This window comes from Anomaloglossus baeobatrachus, chromosome 6, assembly GCF_048569485.1.
Source record: "Anomaloglossus baeobatrachus isolate aAnoBae1 chromosome 6, aAnoBae1.hap1, whole genome shotgun sequence".
Lineage (NCBI taxonomy): Eukaryota > Metazoa > Chordata > Amphibia > Anura > Aromobatidae > Anomaloglossus > Anomaloglossus baeobatrachus.
The window spans coordinates 24860188-24874137 of NC_134358.1; the positions used below are offsets into that span (position 1 = coordinate 24860188).

The window sequence follows — 13950 nt, forward strand, 5'->3', positions numbered from 1 at the left end:
CTGTCTATACTAGTGGTGATCACACATGATCAGTGCCGCTCCATTCACTGTCTATACTAGTGGTGATCACACATGATCAGTGCCGCTCCATTCACTGTCTATACTAGTGGTGATCACACATGATCAGTGCCGCTCCATTCACTGTCTATACTAGTGGTGATCACACATGATCAGTACCGCTCCATTCACTATCTATACTAGTGGTGATCACACATGATCAGTGCCGCTCCATTCACTATCTATACTAGTGGTGATCACACATGATCAGTGCCGCTCCATTCACTGTCTATACTAGTGGTGATCACACATGATCAGTACCGCTCCATTCACTGTCTATACTAGTGGTGATCACACATGATCAGTGCCGCTCCATTCACTGTCTATACTAGTGGTGATCACACATGATCAGTACCGCTCCATTCACTGTCTATACTAGTGGTGATCACACATGATCAGTACCGCTCCATTCACTGTCTATACTAGTGGTGATCACACATGATCAGTGCCGCTCCATTCACTGTCTATACTAGTGGTGATCACACATGATCAGTGCCGCTCCATTCACTGTCTATACTAGTGGTGATCACACATGATCAGTGCCGCTCCATTCACTGTCTATACTAGAGGTGGTCACACATGATCAATGCCGCTCCATTCACTGTCTATACTAGTGGTGATCACACATGATCAGTACCGCTCCATTCACTGTCTATACTAGTGGTGATCACACATGATCAGTGCCGCTCCATTCACTGTCTATACTAGTGGTGATCACACATGATCAGTACCGCTCCATTCACTGTCTATACTAGTGGTGATCACACATGATCAGTACCGCTCCATTCACTGTCTATACTAGTGGTGATCACACATGATCAGTGCCGCTCCATTCACTGTCTATACTAGTGGTGATCACACATGATCAGTGCCGCTCCATTCACTGTCTATACTAGTGGTGATCACACATGATAAGTACCGCTCCATTCACTGTCTATACTAGTGGTGGTCACACATGATCAGTGCCGCTCCATTCACTGTCTATACTAGTGGTGGTCACACATGATCAGTGCCGCTCCATTCACTGTCTATACTAGTGGTGATCACACATGATCAGTGCCGCTCCATTCACTGTCTATACTAGTGGTGATCACACATGATCAGTGCCGCTCCATTCACTGTCTATACTAGTGGTGATCACACATGATCAATGCCGCTCCATTCACTGTCTATACTAGTGGTGGTCACACATGATCAGTGCCGCTCCATTCACTGTCTATACAAGTGGTGATCACACATGATCAATGCCGCTCCATTCACTGTCTATACTAGTGGTGATCACACATGATCAGTGCCGCTCCATTCACTGTCTATACTAGTGGTGATCACACATGATCAGTACCGCTCCATTCACTGTCTATACTAGTGGTGATCACACATGATCAGCGCCGCTCCATTCACTGTCTATACTAGTGGTGATCACACATGATCAGTGCCGCACCATTCACTGTCTATACTAGTGGTGATCACACATGATCAGTTCCGCTCCATTCACTATCTATACTAGTGGTGATCACACATGATCAGTGCCGCTCCATTCACTGTCTATACTAGTGGTGGTCACACATGATCAGTGCCGCTCCATTCACTGTCTATACTAGTGGTGATCACACATGATCAGTGCCGCTCCATTCACTGTCTATACTAGTGGTGATCACACATGATCAGTGCCGCTCCATTCACTGTCTATACTAGTGGTGATCACACATGATCAGTACCGCTCCATTCACTGTCTATACTAGTGGTGGTCACAGATGATCAGTACCGCTCCATTCACTGTCTATACTAGTGGTGATCACATGATCAGTGTCGCTCCATTCACTGTCTATACTAGTGGTGATCACACATGATCAGTACCGCTCCATTCACTGTCTATACTAGTGGTGATCACACATGATCAGTGCCGCTCCATTCACTGTCTATACTAGTGGTGGTCACACATGATCAGTAGCGCTCCATTCACTGTCTATACTAGTGGTGATCACACATGATCAGTACCGCTCCATTCACTGTCTATACTAGTGGTGATCACACATGATCAGTACCGCTCCATTCACTATCTATACTAGTGGTGATCACACATGATCAGTGCCGCTCCATTCACTGTCTATACTAGTGGTGATCACACATGATCAGTGCCGCTCCATTCACTGTCTATACTAGTGGTGATCACACATGATCAGTACCGCTCCATTCACTGTCTATACTAGTGGTGATCACACATGATCAGTGCCGCTCCATTCACTGTCTATACTAGTGGTGGTCACACATGATCAGTACCGCTCCATTCACTGTCTATACTAGTGGTGGTCACACATGATCAGTACCGCTCCATTCACTGTCTATACTAGTGGTGATCACACATGATCAGTACCGCTCCATTCACTGTCTATACTCGTGGTGATCACACATAATCAGTACCGCTCCATTCACTGTCTATACTAGTGGTGACCACACATGATCAGTCCAGCTCCATTCACTGTCTATACTAGTGGTGGTCACACATGATCAGTGCCGCTCCATTCACTGTCTATACTAGTGGTGATCACACATGATCAGTGCCGCTCCATTCACTGTCTATACTAGTGGTGATCACACATGATCACTGTCGCTCCATACACTGTCTATACTAGTGGTGATCACACATGATCAGTGTCACTCCATTCACTGTCTATACTAGTGGTGATCACACATGATCAGTGTCACTCCATTCACTGTCTATACTAGTGGTGATCACACATGATCAGTGCCGCTCCATTCACTGTCTATACTAGTGGTGATCACACATGATCACTGTCGCTCCATACACTGTCTATACTAGTGGTGATCACACATGATCAGTGTCACTCCATTCACTGTCTATACTAGTGGTGGTCACACATGATCAGTACCGCTCCATTCACTGTCTATACTAGTGGTGGTCACACATGATCAGTACCGCTCCATTCACTATCTATACTAGTGGTGGTCACACATGATAAGTACCGCTCCATTCACTGTCTATACTAGTGGTGATCACACATGATAAGTACCGCTCCATTCACTGTCTATACTAGTGGTGGTCACACATGATCAGTGCCGCTCCATTCACTATCTATACTAGTGGTGATCACACATGATCAGTACCGCTCCATTCACTGTCTATACTAGTGGTGATCACACATGATCAGTGCCGCTCCATTCACTGTCTATACTAGTGGTGATCACACATGATCAGTGCCGCTCCATTCACTGTCTATACTAGTGGTGGTCACACATGATAAGTACCGCTCCATTTACTGTCTATACTAGTGGTGATCACACATGATAAGTACCGCTCCATTCACTATCTATACTAGTGGTGCTCACACATGATCAGTGCCGCTCCATTCACTATCTATACTAGTGGTGATCACACATGATCAGTACCGCTCCATTCACTGTCTATACTAGTGGTGGTCACACATGATCAGTGCCGCTCCATTCACTGTCTATACTAGTGGTGGTCACACATGATCAGTGCCGCTCCATTCACTGTCTATACTAGTGGTGGTCACACATGATCAGTGCCGCTCCATTCACTGTCTATACTAGTGGTGATCACACATGATCAGTGCCGCTCCATTCACTATCTATACTAGTGGTGGTCACACATGATCAGTGCCGCTCCATTCACTGTCTATACTAGTGGTGATTACACATGATCAGTACCGCTCCATTCACTGTCTATACTAGTGGTGGTCACACATGATCAGTGCCGCTCCATTCACTATCTATACTAGTGGGGGTCACACATGATCAGTGCCGCTCCATTCACTGTCTATACTAGTGGTGATCACACATGATCAGTGCCGCTCCATTCACTGTCTATACTAGTGGGGGTCACACATGATCAGAACCGCTCCATTCACTATCTATACTAGTGGTGGTCACACATGATCAGTACCGCTCCATTCACTGTCTATACTAGTGGTGATCACACATGATCAGTGCCGCCCCATTCACTGTCTATACTAGTGGTGATCACACATGATCAGTGCCGCTCCATTCACTGTCTATACTAGTGGTGATCACACATGATCAGTGCCGCTCCAGTCACTATCTATACTAGTGGTGGTCACAGATGATCAGTGCCGCTCCATTCACTGTCTATACTAGTGGTGGTCACACATGATCAGTACCGCTCCATTCACTGTCTATACTAGTGGTGGTCACACATGATCAGTGCCGCTCCATTCACTGTCTATACTAGTGGTGGTCACACATGATCAGTGCTGCTCCATTCACTGTCTATACTAGTGGTGATCACACATGATCAGTGCCGCTCCATTCACTGTCTATACTAGTGGTGCTCACACATGATCAGTGCCGCTCCATTCACTGTCTATACTAGTGGTGGTCACACATGATCAGTGCCGCTCCATTCACTGTCTATACTAGTGGTGGTCACACATGATCAGTGCCGCTCCATTCACTGTCTATACTAGTGGTGGTCACACATGATCAGTGCTGCTCCATTCACTGTCTATACTAGTGGTGATCACACATGATCAGTGCCGCTCCATTCACTGTCTATACTAGTGGTGCTCACACATGATCAGTGCCGCTCCATTCACTGTCTATACTAGTGGTGATCACACATAATCAGTACCGCTCCATTCACTGTCTATACTAGTGGTGATCACACATGATCAGTACCGCTCCATTCACTGTCTATACTAGTGGTGATAAGACATGATCAGTGCCGCTCCATTCACTATCTATACTAGTGGTGATCACACATGATCAATGCCGCTCCATTCACTGTCTATACTAGTGGTGATCACACATGATCAGTGCCGCTCCATTCACTGTCTATACTAGTGGTGATCACACATGATCAGTGCCGCCCCATTCACTGTCTATACTAGTGGTGATCACACATGATCAATGCCGCTCCATTCACTGTCTATACTAGTGGTGATCACACATGATCAGTGCCGCTCCATTCACTGTCTATACTAGTGGGGGTCACACATGATCAGTACCGCTCCATTCACTGTCTATACTAGTGGTGATCACACATGATCAGTGCCGCTCCATTCACTGTCTATACTAGTGGGGGTCACACATGATCAATGCCGCTCCATTCACTGTCTATACTAGTGGTGATCACACATGATCAATGCCGCTCCATTCACTGTCTATACTAGTGGTGATCACACATGATCAGTGCCGCTCCAGTCACTATCTATACTAGTGGTGATCACACATGATCAGTTCCGCTCCATTCACTGTCTATACTAGTGGTGATCACACATGATCAGTGCCGCTCCAGTCACTATCTATACTAGTGGTGATCACACATGATCAGTGCCGCTCCATTCACTATCTATACTAGTGGTGGTCACACATGATCAGTGCCGCTCCATTCACTATCTATACTAGTGGTGGTCACACATGATCAGTGCCGCTCCATTCACTGTCTATACTAGTGGTGACCACACATGATCAGTGCCGCTCCATTCACTGTCTATACTAGTGGTGATCACACATGATCAGTACCGCTCTATTCACTATCTATACTAGTGGTGATCACACATGATCAGTGCCGCTCCATTCACTGTCTATACTAGTGGTGGTCACACATGATCAGTGCCGCTCCATTCACTATCTATACTAGTGGTGGTCACACATGATCAGTGCCGCTCCATTCACTGTCTATACTAGTGGTGACCACACATGATCAGTGCCGCTCCATTCACTGTCTATACTAGTGGTGATCACACATGATCAGTACCGCTCTATTCACTATCTATACTAGTGGTGATCACACATGATCAGTGCCGCTCCATTCACTGTCTATACTAGTGGTGATCACACATGATCAGTACCGCTCCATTCACTGTCTATACTAGTGGTGGTCACACATGATCAGTGCCGCTCCATTCACTGTATATACTAGTGGTGATCACACATGATCAGTGCCGCTCCAGTCACTATCTATACTAGTGGTGGTCACACATGATCAGTACCGCTCCATTCACTGTCTATACTAGTGGTGGTCACACATGATCAGTACCGCTCCATTCACTGTCTATACTAGTAGTGATCACACATGATCAGTGCCGCTCCATTCACTGTCTATACTAGTGGTGATCACACATGATCAGTACCGCTCCATTCACTGTCTATACTAGTGGTGATCACACATGATCAGTGTCGCTCCATTCACTGTCTATACTAGTGGTGATCACACATGATCAGTACCGCTCCATTCTCTGTCTATACTAGTGGTGATCACACATGATCAGTGCCGCTCCATTCACTATCTATACTAGTGGTGATCACACATGATCAGTGCCGCTCCATTCACTGTCTATACTAGTGGTGATCACACATGATCAGTGCCGCTCCATTCACTGTCTATACTAGTGGTGATCACACATGATCAGTGCCGCTCCATTCACTGTCTATACTAGTGGTGATCACACATGATCAGTGCCGCTCCATTCACTGTCTATACTAGTGGTGATCACACATGATCAGTACCGCTCCATTCACTGTCTATACTAGTGGTGGTCACACATGATCAGTGCCGCTCCATTCACTATCTATACTAGTGGGGGTCACACATGATCAGTACCGCTCCATTCACTGTCTATACTAGTGGTGGTCACACATGATCAGTGCCGCTCCATTCACTATCTATACTAGTAGGGGTCACACATGATCAGTGCCGCTCCATTCACTATCTATACTAGTGGGGGTCACACATGATCAGTGCCGCTCCATTCACTATCTATACTAGTGGTGGTCACACATGATCAGTGCCGCTCCATTCACTATCTATACTAGTGGTGGTCACACATGATCAGTGCCGCTCCATTCACTGTCTATACTAGTGGTGATCACACATGATCAGTGTCGCTCCATTCACTGTCTAGACTAGTGGTGATCACACATGATCAGTGCCGCTCCATTCACTGTCTATACTACTGGTGGTCACACATGATCAGTACCGCTCCATTCACTGTCTATACTAGTGGTGATCACACATGATCAGTGCCGCTCCATTCACTGTCTATACTAGTGGTGCTCACACATGATCAGTACCGCTCCATTCACTGTCTATACTAGTGGTGATCACACATGATCAGTGCCGCTCCATTCACTGTCTATACTACTGGTGGTCACACATGATCAGTACCGCTCCATTCACTGTCTATACTAGTGGTGATCACACATGATCAGTGCCGCTCCATTCACTATCTATACTAGTGGGGGTCACACATGATCAGTACCGCTCCATTCACTGTCTATATTAGTGGTGGTCACACATGATCAGTACCGCTCCATTCACTGTCTATATTAGTGGTGGTCACACATGATCAGTACCGCTCCATTCACTGTCTATATTAGTGGTGATCACACATGATCAGTACCGCTCCATTCACTGTCTATACTAGTGGTGATTACACATGATCAGTGCCGCTCCATTCACTATCTATACTAGTGGTGATTACACATGATCAGTGCCGCTCCATTCACTATCTATACTAGTGGTGGTCACACATGATCAGTACCGCTCCATTCACTATCTATACTAGTGGTGATCACACATGATCAGTACCGCTCCATTCACTGTCTATACTAGTGGTGATCACACATGATCAGTGCCGCTCCATTCACTGTCTATACTAGTGGTGATCACACATGATCAGTACCGCTCCATTCACTGTCTATACTAGTGGTGGTCACACATGATCAGTGCCGCCCCATTCACTGTCTATACTAGTGGTGATTACACATGATCATTACCGCACCATTCACTGTCTATACTAGTGGTGATCACACATGATCAGTGCCGCTCCATTCACTGTCTATACTAGTGGTGGTCACACATGATCAGTACCGCTCCATTCACTATCTATACTAGTGGTGATCACACATGATCAGTACCGCTCCATTCACTGTCTATACTAGTGGTAATCACACATGATCAGTGCCGCTCCATTCACTGTCTATACTAGTGGTGGTCACACATGATCAGTGCCGCTCCATTCACTATCTATACTAGTGGTGGTCACACATGATCAGTACCGCTCCATTCACTATCTATACTAGTAGTGAAGTAGTGATGCAATGTTTGGGCCCAAAAGTTCTTCTAGAAACATCTTTCAAAATCACAGTGCTTTTACTGTAAAGAATCCTTTCTGCTTCTGGACATAAAACCGTTCTTAGCTTAGAGAGTTTCGTTCAGGGTAATTTTTTATGAAGTATGATGACTCAATATATACAAATTGCTCCTTATATGAGTCATAATTATAAGGCGGCAGTCGCCCTTGCCCCGCGGCGAAATCAATGCAAAGTGATGTTATTCTCCGCTCTTGCTTCCACAGACACTTGAAGGAGTCTTGAATTTCAAATATTCGGGAGGCCCGGGTCACGCGGAGGGTTATTACAGGAACATCTCTCTGGGCCTCCATGTGGACGTGGAGCCGTCCGTGTTCTTCACGCGGGTCAGCACGCTGCCGGCGACCAGGTGAGGCTCCTGCGCCCCGAATCCCTGCATCCATCAGTGGAGACAGTACAATTACTTATCCCACACGGAGAAAAAAATACAAGTATAAAAATTGCCTCAATTGCTGGAGTAAAAAGTCCTAAAAAAGACGTATTTCCCCCAATATGCACCGAGATTTCAGGAACACGCCATTGATGCTTGTGTCCTTCTTTATCCCCAGCACAAGACAATGTCATCTGCTCCTCGATGTCTACAATTCTACAGAGCACGAGCTCGCCATCAGCGCCAAAGACAACGAGGATCTGATCCTGCACGCTGGAGAATGCCAGCGGTGAGTGCTGCGGACCCCGACCTGGGCGTGGTAGAGGGGTCGGCACATAAAGGGGCTTATTGCATGTTTCTGTATATTAATCGCATTGAAATCGATGGACTCAGTAGATCCCCCTAGTGGAGGCTGCATGGGAAAAGAAAGTTGTCATTTATTATCCACTGTGGCAAAGTGAAAAATGGCACTATACTCACACTGTATATACTGTATATAGAGGCACAGTGCTGGCACTATACTCACACTGTATATACTGTATATAGAGGCACAGTGCTGGCACTATACTCACACTGTATATACTGTATATAGAGGCACAGTGCTGGCACTATACTCACACTGTATATACTGTATATAGAGGCACTGTGCTGGCACTATACTCACACTGTATATACTGTATATAGAGGCACAGTGCTGGCACTATACTCACACTGTATATACTGTATATAGAGGCACAGTGCTAGCACTATTTGTAGAGGAAACTCACTGGCACTGGTTATAGAGGGCAGAGTCCTGGTATTGGTTATAGAGGGCTGAGTCTGAAACTGGTTATAGAGGGCAGAGTTCTAGCACTGGTTATAGAGGGCAGAGTCCTGGCACTGGTTATAGAGGGCAGAGTCCTGGCACTGGTTATAGAGGGCAGAGTCCTGGCACTGGTTATAGAGGGCAGAGTCCTGGCACTGGTTATAGAGGGCAGAGTCCTGGCACTGGTTATAGAGGGCAGAGTACTGACACTGGATATAAAGGGCAGAGTGCTGGCACTGGTTATAGAGGGCAGAGGCTGACACTGGTTATAGAGGGCAGAGTACTGGCACTGGTTATAGAGGGCAGAGGTCTGGCACTGGTTATAGAGGGCAGAGTCCTGGCACTGGTTATAGAGGGCAGGGTCCTGGTATTGGTTATAGAGGGCAGAGTCTGAAACTGGTTATAGAGGGCAGAGTTCTAGCACTGGTTATAGAGGGCAGAGTCCTGGCACTGGTTATAGAGGGCAGAGTCCTGGCACTGGTTATAGAGGGCAGAGTCCTAGCACTGGTTATAGAGGGCAGAGGCTGACACTGGTTGTAGAGGGCAGAGTTCTGACACTGGTTGTAGAGGGCAGAGTCCTGGCATTGGTTATAGAGGGCAGAGGCCTGACACTGGTTATAGAGGGCAGAGTCCTGGCACTGGTTATAGAGGGCAGAGGCTGACACTTGTTGTGGAGGGCAGGCAGAGTCCTAGCACTGGTTATAGAGGACAGAGTCTGACACCTGTTGTGGAGGGCAGAGTCCTAGCACTGGTTATAGAGGGCAGAGGCTGACACTCGTTGTAGAGGGCAGAGTCCTGACACTGGTTGTAGAGGGCAGAGTCCTGGCATTGGTTGTAGAGGGCAGAGTCCTGGCATTCGTTATAGAGGGCAGAGGTCTGACACTGGTTATAGAGGGCAGAGTCCTGTCACTGGTTATAGAGGGCAGATTCTGGCACTGGTTATAGAGGGCAGAGTTCTGTCACTGGTTATAGAGGGCAGAATCCTGACACTGGTTATAGAGGGCAAAGTGCTGGCACTGGTTATAGAGGGCAGAGTACTGGCACTGGTTATAGAGGGCAGATTCTGGCACTGGTTATAGAGGGCAAAGTTCTGTCACTGGTTAAAGAGGGCAGAATCCTGACACTGGTTATAGAGGGCAAAGTGCTGGCACTGGTTATAGAGGGCAGAGTACTGGCACTGGTTATAGAGGGCAGAGTACTGGCACTGGTTATAGAGGGCAGAGTACTGGCACTGGTTATAGAGGGCAGAATCCTGGCACTGGTTATAGAGGGCAAAGTTCTGGCACTGGTTATAGAGGGCAGAGTACTGGCACTGGTTATAGAGGGCAGAGTACTGGCACTGGTTATAGAGGGCAGAGTCCTGACACTGGTTATAGAGGGCAGAGTCCTGGCACTGGTTATAGAGGGCAGAGTCCTGACACTGGTTATAGAGGGCAGAGTCCTGGCACTGGTTATAGAGGGCAGAGTCCTGGCACTGGTTATAGAGGGCAGAGTCCTGGCACTGGTTATAGAGGGCAGAGTCCTGGCACTGGTTATAGAGGGCAGAGTCCTGGCACTGGTTATAGAGGGCAGAGTCCTGGCACTGGTTATAGAGGGCAGAGTAGTGACACTGGTTATAGAGGGCAGAGTCCTAGCACTGGTTATACTGGTCAGTCCCTATAACTGTGAACAGGGCTGAACATTTTTTGTTTCTTTTTGAATCCCTGAATGTAATGTTTCCATTCACTGACAGCGGAGCGCAGCGCTATCGGGGGAATTGAACCCTAAGTGTAGCTTTATAGGAGCAGTTGACTTTCTGTCTCGATGCTCATTGTTTGCAGTTTTCGGTGTCGCTGTTGCATTAATGGCCCAATATCATATAATTGCCGCCATCTGTGTGTAGTCATCGAGTGCGTAATGTAAACAGCACAATCTGTACACGGCTCTATAATACGGGCGCAGTGCTGGAGATGAGGGCATACACGGGCGGCTCTGGAAGAGGGTAAACATTGGGAAATTAGGCTGTGAACCTGCAGCCCATAAACAGCTCCTGGGAGATGGGCTTCAGTGACTGCACCAGCAGAATAGTGAGTACAGCTCTGGAGTATAATACAGGAGGTAACTCAGGATCAGTAATGTAATGTATGTACACAGTGACTGCACCAGCAGAATAGTGAGTGCAGCTCTGGAGTATAATACAGGAGGTAACTCAGGATCAGTAATGTATGTACACAGTGACTGCACCAGCAGAATAGTGAGTGCAGCTCTGGAGTATAATACAGGAGGTAACTCAGGATCAGTAATGTAATGTATGTACACAGTGACTGCACCAGCAGAATAGTGAGTGCAGCTCTGGAGGATAATACAGGAGGTAACTCAGGATCAGTAATGTAATGTTTGTACACAGTGACTGTACCAGCAGAATAGTGAGTGCAGCTCTGGAGTATAATACAGGAGGTAACTCAGGATCAGTAATGTAATGTATGCACACAGTGACTGCACCAGCAGAATAGTGAGTGCAGCTCTGGTGTATAATACAGGATGTAACTCAGGATCAGTAATGTAATGTATGTACACAGTGACTGCACCAGCGGAATAGTGAGTGCAGCTTTGGAGTATAATACAGAGGTAACTCAGGATCAGTAATGTAATGTATGCACACAGTGACTGCACCAGCAGAATAGTGAGTGCAGCTCTGGTGTATAATACAGGATGTAACTCAGGATCAGTAATGTAATGTATGCACACAGTGACTGCACCAGCGGAATAGTGAGTGTAGCTCTGGAGTATAATACATGGTGTAACTCAGGATCAGTAATATAATGTATGTACACAGTGACTGCAGCAGCAGAATAGTGAGTGCAGCTCTGGAGTATAATACAGGACGTAACTCAGGATCAGTAATGTATGTACACAGTGACTGCACCAGCAGAATAGTGAGTGCAGCTCTGGAGTATAATACAGGAGGTAACTCAGGATCAGCAATGTAATGTATGTACACAGTGACTGCACCAGCGGAATAGTGAGTGCAGCTCTGGAGTATAATACAGGAGGTAACTCAGGATCAGTAATATAATGTATGCACACAGTGACTGCACCAGCAGAATAGTGAGTGCAGCTCTGGAGTATAATACAGGAGGTAACTCAGGATCAGTAATGTATGTACACAGTGACTGCACCAGCAGAATAGTGAGTGCAGCTCTGGAGGATAATACAGGAGGTAACTCAGGATCAGTAATGTAATGTATGTACACAGTGACTGCACCAGCAGAATAGTGAGTGCAGCTCTGGAGGATAATACAGGAGGTAACTCAGGATCAGTAATGTAATGTTTGTACACAGTGACTGTACCAGCAGAATAGTGAGTGCAGCTCTGGAGTATAATACAGGACGTAACTCAGGATCAGTAATGTAATGTATGTACACAGTGACTGCTCCAGCAGAATAGTGAGTGCAGCTCTGGAGTATAATACAGGAGGTAACTCAGGATCAGTAATGTAATGTATGCACACAGTGACTGCACCAGCAGAATAGTGAGTGCAGCTCTGGTGTATAATACAGGATGTAACTCAGGATCAGTAATGTAATGTATGTACACAGTGACTGCACCAGCGGAATAGTGAGTGCAGCTCTGGAGTATAATACAGGACGTAACTCAGGATCAGTAATGTATGTACACAGTGACTGCACCAGCAGAATAGTGAGTGCAGCTCTGGAGTATAATACAGGAGGTAACTCAGGATCAGCAATGTAATGTATGTACACAGTGACTGCACCAGCGGAATAGTGAGTGCAGCTCTGGAGTATAATACAGGAGGTAACTCAGGATCAGTAATATAATGTATGCACACAGTGACTGCACCAGCAGAATAGTGAGTGCAGCTCTGGAGTATAATACAGGAGGTAGCTCAGGATCAGTAATGTAATGTATGCACACAGTGACTGCACCAGCAGAATAGTGAGTGCAGCTCTGGAGTATAATACAGGAGGTAACTCAGGATCAGTAATATAATGTATGCACACAGTGACTGCACCAGCAGAATAGTGAGTGCAGCTCTGGAGTATAATACAGGAGGTAACTCAGGATCAGTAATATAATGTATGCACACAGTGACTGCACCAGCAGAATAGTGAGTGCAGCTCTGGAGTATAATACAGGAGGTAACTCAGGATCAGTAATATAATGTATGCACACAGTGACTGCACCAGCAGAATAGTGAGTGCAGCTCTGGAGTATAATACAGGAGGTAACTCAGGATCAGTAATGTATGTACACAGTGACTGCACCAGCAGAATAGTGAGTGCAGCTCTGGAGTATAATACAGCAGGTAACTCAGGATCAGTAATGTAATGTATGCACACAGTGACTGCACCAGCAGAATAGTGAGTGCAGCTCTGGAGTATAATACAGGAGGTAACTCAGGATCAGTAATGTAATGTATGCACACAGTGACTGCACCAGCAGAATAGTGAGTGCAGCTCTGGAGTATAATACAGGAGGTAACTCAGGATCAGTAATATAATGTATGCACACAGTGACTGCACCAGCAGAATAGTGAGTGCAGCTCTGGAGTATAATACAGGA

At 46.4% G+C, this 13950-nt stretch overlaps 1 protein-coding gene across 1 annotated transcript in view; it reads left to right on the forward strand.

Annotated features, from left to right (window-relative positions):
- The window catches only part of TRAPPC9 (trafficking protein particle complex subunit 9), a 707343-nt gene that overhangs the window by 244470 nt on the left and 448923 nt on the right, over positions 1–13950 (forward strand). Inside the window, exons 18-19 of the mRNA XM_075352837.1 lie at positions 8418–8560; positions 8760–8870. Coding sequence (XP_075208952.1) covers positions 8418–8560; positions 8760–8870 — 254 coding nt within the window. The remainder of the gene's footprint in view (positions 1–8417; positions 8561–8759; positions 8871–13950) is intronic.